At 40.8% G+C, this 17,092-nt stretch overlaps 1 protein-coding gene across 2 annotated transcripts; it reads left to right on the top strand.

Moving 5' to 3' along the window:
- The first annotated feature begins 335 nt into the window (after window positions 1-335).
- Window positions 336-15,813, top strand: cnot4a (CCR4-NOT transcription complex, subunit 4a). 2 transcript variants are annotated; one of them, XM_037768398.1, is made up of 13 exons: window positions 336-586; window positions 6,594-6,797; window positions 7,118-7,315; window positions 7,588-7,674; window positions 8,235-8,336; window positions 8,537-8,662; window positions 8,770-8,894; window positions 8,985-9,191; window positions 9,301-9,358; window positions 9,453-9,708; window positions 11,406-11,918; window positions 12,156-12,389; window positions 13,845-15,813. In XM_037768398.1, exons 2-13 carry the CDS (start codon window positions 6,624-6,626, stop codon window positions 14,174-14,176), a joined length of 2,412 nt encoding a protein of 803 aa, XP_037624326.1. In that variant the 5' UTR covers window positions 336-586; window positions 6,594-6,623; the 3' UTR covers window positions 14,177-15,813. The 2 variants fall into 2 exon arrangements, with proteins under 2 accessions (XP_037624326.1, XP_037624325.1); XM_037768397.1 differs by having other exon boundaries at window positions 6,575-6,797.
- Window positions 15,814-17,092: the final 1,279 nt, after the last annotated feature.

Raw genomic sequence — 17,092 nt, 5'->3', positions numbered from 1 at the left:
TAATGGCCACAGGTGTCGCTGTTAACAAGCATTTCTGAAAGTTACAAATAGTCCCTTTAAGTACAAGTACCTCAAATAAATATTTTAACTACGATACATTTTGGTACATTATTTGAATTATTATTCATTTCAAAATTTATTTTGAACATGTAGAATACAAAAAAAAATAAAGAAAAAGAATGATCATACCAACAAGTGGACAATCAGAAACAATTAGTATTTACATACAATGAAAAGCATAAGAATAATTAAATGTGTCCCTGGTCCTAGCTTAACAAAATCGCCTAAATAAACTCGATTTCCCACAATGCACCTGTCCGCGCTGCGCAGCCTCAGTCGCCGGCAGCACTTGCCCCGCTCCCTCCTCCCTACTTTAATGCTAGCTAAGATGGTGGTTTGAGCGTTAAATTAGTCTCCACAATAACCAAGAACAGAAAAGGGTTCATAACATCTTTATAGCCTTTTTAATAACAACAGAACAACACAGCTCCGGGTTATCTCTAGTGACCGCTTACAGACACACTGTGGCTCTGCAGTCCAGCCGCCCAGATCCTGTGAGAGGAATCAGCTAGACACGGAGACCCGGGTGAGTAATGCTAACACCAGAGCTAACGAGGCTAACTGCGGCTAACGCTGGCGTCCAGTCTCAATACATAGAGGACAAGTTGTCCAGTTGGACAGTTGACAGTGTCCTCCACTTTATTACACCACCGTCCAGGTAACGTTAACGTAATGAGAGCGATGTCAGGTGTTTATAGTGACAACAACTAGCTCCCGGTTTAGCATTAGCTTCAGTAGGCCGCGTTCAAAACCTCCGTCCGCTCTCATGATAATGTAGCATGATGCTAGCGGTTAGCATGAAGCCAAGCTGTCAGTTTATATGTCAGGATAAAGGCGTAGTGTGTTAAAATAGAAAGTTATTATTCATCTCTGTGTGTTTATGTTTTGTGATTACATTTACAAATGCTCCTGTTTACTTGCTATTAGTTAGAACCGGCTATTGGCGGCTAATGTTAGTTAGCACTGACGTTTAGTCAAATAACATCTGTCATAATGTACTGATCCAGATCAGAGCAGCTAAAGTTACCAGCCTCAGCCTGGCTAAACTACAACTACTAGCTTCATTACACCACTTTATAACCAATCAGCTGGTATACATGTCTGTATAAGTGAAGCAGCAACACTGTGACGCTCCTCTGTGTGTGGTAATGTTAATTCATCAGTAAAAATGATGCCAAGTATTTGTTGGCATTTCCTTGTTAGTTACTGTTAAAATTCAACTTTCAGGTTTTAACTAATCTGGGTTTTGTCATGAGTTGGCCTGCTGGCAGCAGTATTGTCACGTAGAAAACCAACCAGGGCTGGCCTTTTAACAAGCAGAAGGTTTCATCTGTAAATAAATTTGTTGCATTTCCCTTTAAGGTCCATCATGATGATGTGTGTCCTATTGTCAACCCCTGAATGACACCACAACATCCACATTATCACTCTATAACATGACAGCTGTTCTTGACGAGTTTTCTAAGATACAGGTCTTTTATTAGTCATATCTAGCTTAAACTAATGCATGAAGTCCTGCAATAACTCAAACCTTCATGGAGGTCACGATACGATAATACCAATCTGCGTCTAATGTTAGTCAAATAACATCTGTCATAATGTACTGATCCAGTAGAGTCAGAGCAGCTAAAGTTACCAGCCTCAGCCTGGCTAAACTACAACTACTAGCTTCATTGCAAATATATATTACAAAATATCAAGTTATTAATCATCTCTGTGTGTTTAGGTTTTGTGATTACATCTACTAATGCTCCTGGATACTTGCTATTACTATTATAACCGGCTTCTTTTCACCAATTGGCGGCTAATGTTAGTTAGTCAAATAGAATTTGTCATAATGTACTGATCAGAGCAGCTAAAGTTACCAGCCTCAGCCTGGCTAAACTACAACTACTAGCTTCATTACACCACTTTATAACCAATCAGCTGGTATATGTCTGTATAAGTGAAGCAGCAACACTGTGACGCTCCTCTGTGTGTGTGTGTTATTTTGTCAGTAAAAATGCTGCCAAGTATTTGTTGGCATTTTCCTGTTTTAACTGTTAACATTCAACTTCAGGTTTTAACTAATCTGGGTTTTGTCGTGAGTTGGCCTGCTGGCAGCAGTATTGTCACGTAGAAAACCAACCAGGACTGGCCTTTTAACAAGCAGAAGGTTTCATCTGAAAATAAATTTGTTGCATTTCCCTTTAAGGTCCATCATGATGATGTGTGTCCTATTGTCAACCCCTGAATGACACCACAACATCCACATTATCACTCTATAACATGACAGCTGTTCTTGACGAGTTTTCTAAGATACAGGTCTTTTATTAGTCATATCTAGCTTAAACTAATGCATGAAGTCCTGCAATAACTCAAACCTTCATGGAGGTTACGATACGATAATACCAATCTGCGTCTAATGTTAGTCAAATAACATCTGTCATAATGTACTGATCCAGTAGAGTCAGAGCAGCTAAAGTTACCAGCCTCAGCCTGGCTAAACTACAATTACTAGCTTCATTGCAAATATATATTACAAAATATCAAGTTATTAATCATCTCTGTGTGTTTAGGTTTTGTGATTACATCTACTAATGCTCCTGGATACTTGCTATTACTATTATAACCGGCTTCTTTTCACCAATTGGCGGCTAATGTTAGTTAGTCAAATAGAATTTGTCATAATGTACTGATCAGAGCAGCTAAAGTTACCAGCCTCAGCCTGGCTAAACTACAACTACTAGCTTCATTACACCACTTTATAACCAATCAGCTGGTATATGTCTGTATAAGTGAAGCAGCAACACTGTGACGCTCCTCAGTGTGTGTGTGTTACTTTATCATTAAAAATGCTGCCACGTATTTGTTGGCATTTTCCTGTTTTTACTGTTCACATTCAACTTCAGGTTTTAACTAATCTGGGTTTTGTCGTGAGTTGGCCTGCTGGCAGCAGTATTGTCACGTAGAAAACCAACCAGGGCTGGCCTTTTAACAAGCAGAAGGTTTCATCTGAAAATAAATTTGTTGCATTTCCCTTTAAGGTCCATCATAATGACGATGTGTGTCCTATTGTCAACCCCTGAATGACACCACAACATCCACATTATCACTCTATAACATGACAGCTGTTCTTGACTAGTTTTCTAAGATACAGGTCTTTCATTAGGCACATCTAGCTTAAACTAATGCATGAAGTCCTGCAATAACTCAAACCTTCTTGGAGGTCACGATACGATAATACGATACGATAATACCAATCCGCGGCTAATGTTAGGTAGCACTAATGTTAGTCAAATAACATCTGTCATAATGTTCTGATCCAGTAGAGTCCGAGCAGCTAAAGTTACCAGCCTCAGCCTGGCTAAACTACAACTACTAGCTTCATTACAAATATATATTACAAAATGGCAAGTTATTAATCATCTCTGTGTGTTTAGGTTTTGTGATTACATCTAATAATGCTCCTGGATACTTGCTATTACTATTATAACCGGCTTCTTTTCACCAATTGGCGGCCAATGTGAGTTAGTCAAATAGCATCAGTCATAATGTACTGATCCAGTAGACAGAGCAGCTAAAGTTACCAGCCTCAGCCTGGCTAAACTACAACTACTAGTTTCATTACACCACTTTATAACCAATCAGCTGATGTATGTCTGTATAAGTGAAGCAACAACACTGTGACGCTCCTCTGTGTGTGTGTTAATTTATCAGTAAAATGATGCCAAGTATTTGTTGGCATTTCCTTGTTACTGTTACATTCAACTTTACTAATCTGGGTTTGTCGTGAGTTGGCCTGCTGGCAGCAGTATTGTCACGTAGAAACCAACCAGGGCTGGCCTTTTAACAAGCAGAAGGTTTCATCTGTAAATAAATTTGTTGCATTTCCCTTTAACGTCCATCATCATGATGACGATGTGTGTCCTATTGTCAACCCCTGAATGACACCACAACATCCGCATTATCACTCTATAACATGACAGCTGTTCTTGACTAGTTTTCTAAGGTACAGGTCTTTTATTAGGCACATCTAGCTTAAACTAATGCATGAAGTCCTGCAATAACTCAAACCTTCATGGAGGTTATGATATGATAATACGATACGATGATACGATACGATAGTACACTATTGTCAGACAGGTTTGAAATTTGTTTTGCATCACAGCAGTTCCATTTGCAACATCACAAAAAGGACAAAGACAAGAAAACAAGGATATTTACATTTAAACTTTACAGTCACAGAAGACGATATGCAGGGCCCTTCAATGTACATTTGATCTGGGATTAGGCTCCATATTTAGTTTTAGGATTGACTGGTACACAAAAGAGTGCTTTAGCCTAACCTTATTAAATCGTGGAACCCTGTATCTCCGATTGGATTTGTTTGTTGCATTTCCCTTTAACGTCCATCATGACGATGGGTGTCCTACTGTCAAGCCCTGAACGACACCACAACATCCACATTATCACTCTATAAAATGACAGCTGTTCTTGACTGTGTTTCTTAAGATACAGATCTTTTATTAGGCACACCTATCTTAAACTAATGCAGTCTAACACAATGAAGTCCTGCTGTAACTCAAACATTCATGGAGGATACAATAATACGATACGATAATACGATACGATAATACTTTACTGTCAACCCCTGAATGACACCACAACATCTGCATTATCACCCTATAACATGACAGCTGTTTGTGACTGGTTTTCTAAGATACAGGTCTTTCATTAGGCACATCTAGCTTAAACTAATGCAGTCTAACACAATGAAGTCCTGCGATATCTCGAACCTTCATGGAGGTTTTGTTTGTTTATTTGTTTTGCACAATTTAAGACTATACAACATAACAAAAAAATAAATTAATCATATAAAGAGCAGGAAGAGGCAAAAAACCCACTGGGTTTATCTGAAGCCTCCACCTAGAGACAAGATTAATATAAATAAATAATATGACTTAATAATAGTGATAACAAACAATTAGGACAAGATGTGTGTATATATATATATATATATATATATATATATATATATATATATATATATATATATATATATATATATATATATATATATATATATATATATATAATAACAACAATAATAACAATACAGTAAATATATCCAAAAAGACAAGTAAGTGTGTGTTGTGTGTGTGTGTGTTGCGTGTAAGTGTATGTTAGTGTTTGTGAGGAGGATATTGATTTAAATATCTATAAAGACTTCTGGGCAATCGTAACCAAACAACATTGTGAGTGGGAAAAAATATAAAACATAAAAACAGATACATGGACAACATGGGAAAAGCAATTACAAGACAGCAATTAAATGACCCTTTAAGCGACTTTAGGTTACGACATGATAATACGATACGATAATACTTTATTGTCAGACAGGTCTGAAATTTGTTTTGCATCACAGCAGCTCCATTTGCAACATCACAGAAAGGACAAAGACAAGAAAACAAGGATACATACATTTAAATATTACAATCACAGAAGACGATATTCAGGACCCTTCAACGTACATTTGATCTGGGATTAGGCTCCATATTGAGTTTTAGGATTGACTGGTGCACAAAAGAGTGCTTCAGTCTAACCTTATTAAATCGTGGAGCCCTGTATCTCCGATTTGATGGTAACAATTCATATTCACTGTTCAAAACATGGTTGGGGTCAGAGACGATGGTGTTAGCCAGCCTTAATATGTTATTATGATAGGCTGATTCATAGAATTTCTCAAGGGGTTGACCTACAATCTTAGTTATAAGTTATAGTTCAAGGTTATAATCTTCAGCTTTTGTTGAAACTGTTTTAGAGAGGTGTTGATTCAACTGTATGATAAGTTTTTGGAGGCTGTAGTTCGCGACCCATCACAGTTTCCCATAGCCCAATGTGACTTCAAATTTCTTGTTTTGTTCATCATAACTCGAAAGATATTCAATTTTTCTATCAAAGAGGACTTTGAAAACCACCAAATATTCACATTTAAGAATGTCAGAGTGCATGACTTTTTATACTTTTGTTTTAAAATGACGTAAGAGATTAATTGATTTTGAAAATACTTTAATTTCAGTCGATTGCCTAATTGTTTCAGCTCTGAAATGTACTGAGCCGTTTCTGAGATTTAATCCACCCTCAATGGTATAAATGTAATAGGCGAAACATTAGAAACATCTGCACCTACAGCACAATGCAGTTCATTAGCACCACAAACGACATCCTCCTAAAAGGATCATGCAGTTGAATCAAAACCTCCAAAAACCGAACATTATATCATCATAAAAAGTAAGATGTATTGCATTAGACTGTAGTAGTAGCATCTGAGTGTAGTGTTTCTTTTGCTGCTGAAAAAATATGTCAATACATCTTGGTGTGCTCAGTGTGATATTGTGACCTTGGTGGTCATGAAGTCCATTTCAGAGACTATACCATCCTGCTACAAGTAAAAACAAATGTTCAGTTGATTTGTTTTTTGCAATCATGTCATGATGGAGCTCTTAAACTTAACTCTTGTATGTTCCCCTAGCCCTGTGCTCTGTGACCAGCTTCAACACTCACCCTCGCCACGCCATAGGATGTCCCACAGCCCTGAAATGAAGGACGACCCCATGGAGTGCCCTCTGTGCATGGAGCCGCTGGAGATTGATGACGTCAACTTCTTCCCCTGCACCTGCGGCTATCAGATCTGCCGCTTCTGTTGGCATCGCATCCGCACAGACGAGAACGGCCTCTGCCCCGCCTGCAGAAAGGTGAGGAGATGATGACATGAACACGATAGCAGAGAAACTCATCACAACTGAGGGGTGATTTTTGTCTGTCGTGACAAACAGAACGATGTTGAATGTCCAAATATTAATATAGAGGGGATAAACTTTGGACCCCCCTATTAAAGTAGCCTCTTAGTTGAAACATCAGCTCATCAATTACAATTTACAGCCTCAGCAGTTTGGCTAGTGATGCCTTTTGAACTACCATATTGACAACTAAGGGCCCAATATCCTTTATAAAGCCACATAATTAAACAATTTTTCTCAAATGGTGGATATAACATCCTTGCTTTTTTGTGTAGCCGTACCCAGAGGACCCCGCGGTGTACAAGCCTCTGTCACAGGAGGAGATTCAAAGGATAAAGAACGAAAAGAAGCAGAAACAGAACGAGAAGAAGCAGAAAGTGACAGAAAACCGAAAGCATCTGGCCAGCGTCAGAGTGGTCCAGAGAAACCTGGTGTTTGTTGTGGGGCTCTCACAGCGACTCGCCGACCCGGAGGTGAGTGCAGCGTCTCCACCATGAAGCTCAGTGACTTTTATGCTACCTGTGACTTTGGGAGCGTTGGAACTGTTTAACTTGATGTGAAAAAGGGTGTGACAAACTGAAGGCACTAGCTGCTAGGTTTATTTTTGGACTTCTCTGACCGATACACCGAAAATCATGAATACTTTTGATATGGAATTATTTTAATGCACATTTTGAATGTTTTTCATTAAAACCTCCCTCTGAAGCTCTGATGATATAAATATTTTTTTGCATTACGCCCACAGGTCCTAAAACGACCAGAATATTTTGGGAGGTTTGGGAAAATCCATAAAGTGGTCATCAACAATAGCACATCCTACGCAGGTTCACAGGTGAGACGTTTGATCAAAGGATGATGGGATGTACTCGCATTGATACATTTATAAACATTAACAGAACTTAATCAATATTATTTTTTCAGAAATGTGAAACCTTGTGTTTTCAATTTTACAATACCAAGATTTGTTTGTTATATTTGTTGTTTTAGTTGCATATTTAGTTTTCACTAGGGCTGCCCGCTCTTAGTCGATTAGTCGACTAATCTGTCGTTTTGGTCTTAGTCGACTAAGATTTCTTTAGTCGATATGTTGTTTTTTCATGCTGAATGACTTATTTCCAAGAAACTTATGAGAACATCTCTGGTTAACAAGAGATTGAAAGTGGTGCTTTTGTGTGATTCTTTGTGGAGAAGCTCAGTTTTACAGATCTGTTGATTAAATCAATTAGTCGACAAAATCAGTTACATATATCATCTATTAGTTATCGCTATTGCAGTGTAAGCAATCAATAATGGAAATGATTGTTCATTGTTGTCCTGGAACAAACATAATTAAACTACCACAGTAGATGTGTTTGACTTGTGTGTTTACTTTGTTTTCTGGGTTTTTTCCAGGGGCCGAGTGCTAGCGCTTATGTCACTTACATCCGCTCTGAAGACGCTTTAAGAGCAATACAGTGTGTGAACAATGTGGTTGTTGATGGCAGAACACTCAAGGTGAGAAGTTATGGATATGATTAGAAGTTTTATTTGCATAAAAGCCACGTGATAGCTTTATTCTATATGTTCTTCCTGTCTGTAAGACATAAACATCCTTTTATTAAACAACCTGCAATGTAAAATAGTATGATTTAACTAAAAGTCCTTGAAAGAAAAGTCCTTAACTATTATCTTCTCATTCTGTCTCTCTGTTGCAGGCTTCTTTAGGCACAACAAAGTACTGCAGTTACTTTCTTAAAAGTATGCAGTGTCCCAAACCTGATTGTATGTATCTACATGAGCTGGGGGATGAAGCAGCTAGCTTTACTAAAGAGGAGATGCAGGTAAAATGGTGTTCCTCTTTCTGAGATGTGCATTAAATTGTTGCCCTTTGCTTTGTGTATTAACAAAAGGACTAATGCTGACTTATGTTGTGTCTATTTGTTTTTAGGCGGGGAAACATCAAGAGTATGAGCAGAAACTCCTCCAAGACCTCTATAAAATTAACCCTAGCTTTCTACAACCTCCAGCATGTGGAACAGAGAAGTCAAAGAGTAAATCCAACTCCACACAGAGGTTGGTTTTTTTATTTGTTTTCTCTTCCATGTTCTTTCTCTTATTACTTCCACTTGTGCTAAGCTTGATTTTTCTGCTGCTGTGTAACAGAAGCAACAGTAGCAACGGTAAAGATGGGTGGCCGACGCTGTCAGGACACAACAAACTGGCCAACGGGCTTTCAGAGGACCGCAAGTCTCCTCCGCTGCTAGACTATCTAGACCAAGAAGTTCTTACTTCAGATGGGCTAGATACAGACCTGGGTCCTGGTCAGCGTACTGCGCTGTCCCCCTTCTCCTCTAACTGTGACAGTAACAGGTATTATAGACTCCTCCTGGACAATAGCACTTTAAAGGAAATGATTTAATTTATTTTTCCATCATTTTGTTTTGTTAATATGTATCTTAATTTGTTTATTTATTTGCAGTCCCAGTGACAAACCTCCAGAATCGATCGGTATGGTGAATGGAGAGACTTTACAACAGGTGAGAAGATCCAACTCTCTGTTTTAGTTCAGGTACATACTAATGAAGATGAATCAGGACAATCTCACAAGTGCTCTCCTCTCTCTTCTTCCAGATGCCCACCAGTGACTCCCCTTCTCCTCCCCCGGGTTTAACCAAGCCCAGCCTGGTGGTGCCCATCAGCGTGTCAGACCTCACAGCCCGTTCACCCTTCGAGGGCGCGGCAGCTGAGTCCCAGTCGCTCTTTTCAGACAACAGTAACTTCAGACATCCTAATCCTCTCCCCGCTGGCCTGCCCCCCTTCCCCAGCTCCCCCCGCGGCAATTCTGACTGGCCTATGACCCCCGAACCACAGAGCCTCTTCACGTCAGGTACAGTGGAGATTTAAGGAATCATTTTGTTTGTCTTTAGTGCTTGATTGGTTGTGCTTTTTGTTGTCATTTTCAAATAGAGGTTTGACCTGCAACCCACAGTGTTCTCATTATGCTGACTGTAATAGTGTGTCTCATTAATTTAGGTATTTTCTGCCGTTGCATTTCCCTGGATAATAAAATTAGGAAGGCTGCCCCTTCTTAATAGATAAGATTAGATTTATGGTCTTCGTTATGGGAAATGAGCAATAAGCAGTGCCTCGAAGTGGGCTGGTACTCAGCGGTACGCAGTACCGGCACCTTTACAATTTACTCCTCGGCATACCGTGACTTTTTCTTGTGCACGGTACTCTTTTCTGCCCTCTCCATATCAGTTTCTCTGGGAGAATCATGACTGCGCAGCGCCAGCATTTTTTGTGCCGCGCCTGATAAGCCGTATGAACATAAAAACAATGTGGAGAGCATCTAGACGAGCCGACGCACGGCATAGGGGAGGGGGGGGGTTAGAATGAGGATGCTGTAATTTATTGATACAATGTTCACGTCCTTTTTGTAAAATAATTAATATACTGTTAGTCACAATTTCTTTTATTTGTGAAAAAATATAATTAATGAAACATTATTTAAAAGTTTTGATTTATATAACATGATTTTACAGGGCAAACATTCACAGAAGAATTAAACGTTCAGAAGGCTGTGATATGTGTAAATAATAAAACAATCATTTAACTAGAAATAACAATTGTCCAAAATTATGTCAAATTGCATAGTTTTAAGCCAAACACCTTCAAATTTTCTTGAGGGAGCAACCCCAAACCTAATATCTCCGAGCATCTTTTATTCACTGTTGAAATTCAAAATGTGTCTTTATCCTGCTGCATAATATGTAAGAGCCGCTCCTAAAACCTGAATGATACTCTACTATAGGCTACAAATAACACAGGAAAGCACTTAACTATTAACACTATGCGTAAATATACAAACACACCACCTTACCCCTGTAATGTACCAGTTGGAATATTATTGCAGTATAACATGTGTACTATAGAAGATGGATTGCCAAAGTATAATAATAGCAATAAAACCACAGCTGATTATGACTGACACAGTATAACACGCTTAAGGAAATAATAAATTCATAGAAATAAGTCGCAAGAGATTGTTGATACCGGCCGATACACATGTCAACATGTGAATAAGAGTACTCACTTATTTTCTTCCACTTCAAGCACTGGTTATAAACCATCAGTCATTACTGAATGGTGCATCTCTGGCATCCCTGTAGTGTTGACAAATATGTGTTCTTGAACTTTAGATTTGAAAAGACCGTTCTGCATGATAGCATTTATCTTAGAAGGAACAATAATATCGGAGAGACAGATTGTGCGTTCATTTAAATCAATAATATGATATAATATGACAAACTTTAATTGTATAGCACTTGTTTTGACAAAGTTATAAAAGGGCTTTACAAGGGAAAAGAAAAAAGCAAATACAAATAAAAAACAACAATAACATAATAAAAAGAAAAACAGAAGAATGAAATCAAAGTTCATTGGAGATGAAAATGTATAATCTCAAGGCGCTTTGTCACCAGCCAACTAATCAATTCGTCAGAGGAATCCTACAGCGAGTCGACTAAAAGTTGCTCACACAGAGGACCGCTCCAGTAACGTGTCTCTCTTCTTCCCTCACAGACACAATACCAGTGTCTTCTTCCACAGACTGGCAGGCGGCCTTTGGCTTCGGCTCGTCCAGCAAACAGCAGGACGACGATCTGGGCTTCGACCCTTTCGACGTCACTCGCAAGGCGTTGGCCGACCTGATTGAGAAGGAACTGTCGGTGCAGGATCAGTGCCCCCTCTCCCCAGGACTCCTCTCCCACCACGGCGGGATGAACCACGGTCCCGGACTGCCTCCTCTCAACCCCAACCCGGGCACCTCTCACCATTTCCCCAGCGGCTTGCCACGCCTCCCCCAGCTCCACCACAGAGCCATCTACAGCTCCTTCAGTTTCCCCGGCAGTCAGAACAGCCAGGCCAGTCAGCAGCAGCAGCAGCCAGCCGCCAGACACCCCTGGATGGGCGTCCCGACACGAAATAACCTCACACACTTGAACCACTCAGCCAGTGCTGCCTCACACAGTAATTTCCTGGACCTGAATCTGCCCCCTCAGCACAATACAGGGCTGGGAGGGATCCCCATCTCAGGTACCAGACACCTGGGCCACTGTGGCACCTTTGCATGTTAAAACAGAGATCAGATGTGTTGCATAATGATGTTATTTAATATCACAACGAATGGACACTGCCACGTAGCATTGTGTTTTGATTAGCGTTTATTGACCTCACAGAGGGGATGCTGGTAGATGCAGTTCTGCAGCTGACCACTAGTGTGTGATCAAAACACCTGAGGAACTGACCTGCCTGTTCTCTTCTTTCCTGCAGAAAACAGTGGCTCTATAGACGGCTTAAATGTGAAAGAGTGGCAGGACGGCCTCAGAGCTCTCCTGCCCAACATCAATATCAACTTCGGGGGCCTCCCAAACTCCTCTTCCTCTTCATCCTCCTCATCCTCCAACAGTGTTAACCACATCGGTGGGCCGGTGGGGCCGGCAGGCATCTCACACAGCCTGAGCTGGGACGGTACAGCCAGTTGGATGGACCCTGCTATCATCACAGGTAGAAAGTGTCACTTAAATGATTAAGCAATTAGTTAAGTGATCGAGAAAATCAATCAATCATTTTTATGTAAGGGATAATGTACAGCGAGCTGGTCATTGTTGTGAAATAAACCCTGACAGGGCGATGGGGCTTCGCGTCGTGGTCTCTTATCGTCCTGAAGGGGTTTATTTCACAACAATGACCCGCTAGCTGTACATTATCCCGCTTATTACACAGCTACTTACTTAAGAAATCAATAATTTGACACAAAAATGGTCCTCCAAAGTCTGACATCAGAACTGCGCCCATAGCAACGGTCTGCTATAAAGAAATAACAGACCGTAAAACGCTGTGATTGACCAATCTGACCCTTTTATTGACTTTTATAGAACAATAAATCTAAAAATAGATAAACTCTTAAAAATAAGTATTAGTTGCAGCCTCATTTACGTGACAAAACTGAGTTATTCATTCATGAGGATATTAGGAGGAGGAGGTGTTTTACCAGAAACATCTTACAAATCCTCACATTTGAAAAGTGGGAACCAGGGAATGTTTGCTTGAAAAATGGTTAATATTCTGTTGATTTGAGCTGAAATGAGAAAGTAGAAGACAGCGGAGGGTCGGCGAGGATATGACCTGCGCTCTCACATTTTAAATCCAAAGTCATAAACACTTCACATACAGTAGAAGTATGGAAACACTTTGGGTTTCAGACATTGCAGGAAAAGCAGAGCTAGACATCACGGCTAAAGCTGCATGCTAACTCTGTCACAGACAGAAAATGGCATCATATTGCGATCACTCTCGTCTCCGTGGTCAAATCGGTCGACGTTTAAACTGTAGAGCACCCATATACTGACATTTATGTTAAAAGGATTCAAACGGCCCTGATGGAGCTGACCATGGATGTATAAAGAGAACAGAGATAGCGACGAAGGTAGTGGAAGTATACACGTGAGACTATGTCTGGTTTTCAAAATAAGGTTTTAACAAAGGGAACTGTATCTACAAAATACATATAAGGAAATAAGATTGATTGGATTATATTCACCAGAAGTATAAAACATTCCATGTGCCTTATAAATTAAAAAGAAAATACCACTAATTTGTGAGGGAAATGTCTTTAGTCTTTGATTTTTGGGTTGCTGGAAAAAAATCATAAAGAATGCCTGACAATGACTGATATATTTGACTTCAGGACATCTCTGAATACATACATGCTGAAAACAAACATTTTAATGTATTAATTTAGATATTTTCTGAAGTTAAAGTGTATGATTCAACTTTTTCCTCCATGGTCTAGTGTTAAAAAGTTAACAAAAATCGCAATACATATCCAATCAGCACCCAAGTGTCGTGATAGTATCGAATCGTCCCCGCCATAATTTTATTTGTATTTACTGCAGTGTTGTTGTGTTGAAATGTGTTTATTTGTGTTTGTCATCACTCATCTGTTCTGTGACCCCTCAGGCATCCCGGCCACAGCAGGCAACAGTTTAGACTGTCTCCAGGACGACAACCCACCACACTGGCTCAAGTCCCTGCAGGCGCTCACAGAGATGGACGGCCCAGCCAGTTCAGCGGTGCCCACCCCTCCGCAGCCCCTCCACAGCGGCCCCTTCGACGCCCACCTCCCCCTCCACCACAGAGCCGCCGGCGGCTGGGCTCCCTACATGCCCCCCCCCACAGCCAACCCCGCCAGCCAGTTCCACTCCCCTCCCCCCGGCTTCCAGACCGCCTTCAGACCCCCGGGACAGCCCGCCACAGAGCTGCTACAGAGTGCCGCTGTGGACCGCCACTGAACACAGACAACAGCAGACACCCATCCATTCCCCCACTACCACTTTATACCCACTCATCCTGTACCCCGTTCCCCTCCTCCCCCTCAACGCAATACACACCAATCTGCAGAGTATGAAAAATTATTAACAAAGTAACAAACATGCTTTCTTCTTTTTCTCTTCCTCCTTCCTTTTTGTCTACTCCGAAGGCCTATTTGTTTTTGTTTGTGGCACACGAGTTATCGGTACCCTTTACCCGCGACCATCACCACTTCATTAGACCTAGTTCTGGGCGATTCATTGCGTAGCTTGCTGTTAACGGAGAGCACAAGAAAACAGTATAGCATCGAGCGCCCAGTGGTGACACAAGACTTAACTCCACAAACTGGCGAAGAAAAACAAATTAGCTGAAGGGAGATCTTTTTAAAAAAAAGTAACTAATGATTAAGCATGAAACAACATTTGTGTTTTTGAAAGTTGAAGTCACGATTAGTTTTCGAGGAATGAAGCAAGCTGTGAATCTGCTCTTGAAGCTTTGCCCCAAAGACCCTCATCCTCCCCACTTTAACAGGAGACTGTGAAGTGGTTAACCCTTACAGCGAAGTTGTGAATACGGCGAGGTTAAAGAGAGAGAGAGAAAAGGGGTTGGCACTTAGCTTTTCTTTTTTTTTTGAGAGTGGTTTTAAAAAAATATGTTAAAAAAGAAGCTGAGATTTAGAAGAGAGTGAATGCAGATGACACAGGGGAGTTGAGGGCACAGGCTATGCATGGGCTCCCTGTTAGGTAGGGACACAGATGGCCTGCTTGAGAGGCCACTTGGCCCAAATTCCCTTTAGTGGAGGGCTCCCACTGGCCCCGTCCTGCTGGAGGGAAAATTTTGCTGAACCTCTGTATCAGAGGATAGAGCACTGCCTAACCGCGGGGCGCCAGGGCGTTGGGAGAACGTGGCACAAATCCTGAGCACTAGGGTTAGGCTCTTACTCACAGTGCCACTGTGTGGTACCTACAGTAGCTAGCCCTAACATGGACAGCCACCAAGTAGATAAGACAATGACTGGATGGATGAGGATATGTCAAAAAAATACTAAAGAGGGTAGCAACAGGGTTAACAGGTCCCCTTGTTCGACCCACGAGGGCTTAAACGATGCCTTAACATGGACAGATGAGAGAAAGGAGCTCGAGTGATTGGAGGGGAAGTCTAGCGTCAATGATTGCTAAACAAAAAATATGCAATATTGTGTGTGACTTCAGCAACTGTATGTGAGCGTGTGTCCCAAAGGAAGGTGCTGCAAGACAAGTACTGTAGTAGTGATTCAGCCTTTAGGATTCGAAAATCGACCTCTCCGACCACCGCCTTTTTTTTCTTTTTTGAAGTCTTAATTCTGATCCATGTTCGCTCTGTCTCTCTTTCTCTCTCTTCTTCTTCCCCACCCCCCCACCCACCCACCCACCCACTCCTCTCCTCCTGCTGTTCCCTATTTAACAGTATTTCACAAAAATGAACAAACTCATCCAGGAGAAACCAACACAGAGTCATACAGTGGGTTTTAACATGATGTTGCGCGAGAAACTAAAAAATAATTGAGGCGCTTAAAAGGAAGTGAACTGTCCTCTGCAGGTCTGGAAAAATGAACCTTAAATAAAACTGAAAACTCAGAGCTGGTGTTTGTCTGCTGTTGTGTTCTCAGCACCCCGATTCCAAACATGTGCGCTTATAAATATTTAAACTTTAAAGTACTCGCCACCATACTTTGTGTAACTCCTCAGGAAGGTCACTATAAATCACTCTTGCTCGTCGTTCCAATGTCTTCCACTAGGGGGCAGATCCCTTTCTGTCAGTGACGAAGCTCTGCAGTCAAACTTCAGTCCAGCACACACACAAGGTTACACAGAATGACTCTGATACTACAGTTTTTTCAAATACACCATGTTTACTCCCACTAAATAACACGTTCTAAGTATTTATTAGGCATATTCAATTATTAAATGCAACTATGATGCAGATGAGAGTGAGGTGTTATCATGTTCTTCAGTGCCATACGTTTGTCTTTACAGTGGGAGCAGAGCATGCGTGCATATCGCAGCCCTTCAGTTTGCAGCTCTGCACTCTCCCCGGCCTATGCAGCAGTAGGTACCTGCAGCAGAGACCTCCTTTTTTGGTCCTGTAGGTCTGCTGACAGACACAGGGAGGAGCACAGTCTATACTCAGAGAGTGGCTTCATCTGAATCAGGTGACTCAATATACACATGATTTGAAATGTAATTGTTTTGGTCTTTGCAGCAGAGCCCAGGAAGCCAATCTAAACTTAGTCCTGGATAGGGCTGCAATTTAAGATTTTTTTCTTTATCGATTAATCCCCAAGTTATTTTTCAAATTAATCATTTAGTTTGACACTAAATTGAAACAGCTGCATTCCTTTAATTTGGGGGGCTTTGCAGGATGTAAACAGGAAGTATAATGGGTCAGCTGTCGGCTACAAGTTGAGCCACATTTTATTTATCCTATATTTGTTTACATACCACCAAATTACCATTAAAAGTATGCATTGTAAGCGTTTATAAGCAGCATATAAACATTGAAGACATTATTTATAACACTATAATGGAGTAGATATAGGGACATTTAAGTGTTTATTAATGTTTACTTTTTGCCAACAATTATAACTTCCTGTGGAGACATATTTTATATCATTAAAACTGTGTTATATTACAGTAGGCCCCATATTTCAGTTTCAGCCCCTCTGGTTTAGACTCCATAGTTTCATCCCCGTCTGGTCTCAGACCCTCTTGTTTCAGCACCTCTGGATTCAGGCCCTCTCTGGTTTCAGTTCTCTACTGTGTCAGTCTCCTTTGGTTTCAGCCCCCTCTAGTTTCATCCCCTCTGGTTTCAGTCCTCTAGTTTCAGCCCCTCTGGTTTCAGTCCTCTAGTTTCATCCC

The sequence above is a fragment of the Sebastes umbrosus genome, chromosome 4 (genome assembly GCF_015220745.1).
Source record: "Sebastes umbrosus isolate fSebUmb1 chromosome 4, fSebUmb1.pri, whole genome shotgun sequence".
NCBI classification, from domain to species: domain Eukaryota; kingdom Metazoa; phylum Chordata; class Actinopteri; order Perciformes; family Sebastidae; genus Sebastes; species Sebastes umbrosus.
The sequence above is the reverse complement of the archived record's forward strand: the minus strand, read 5'-3'. Positions and strand labels throughout refer to the sequence as shown.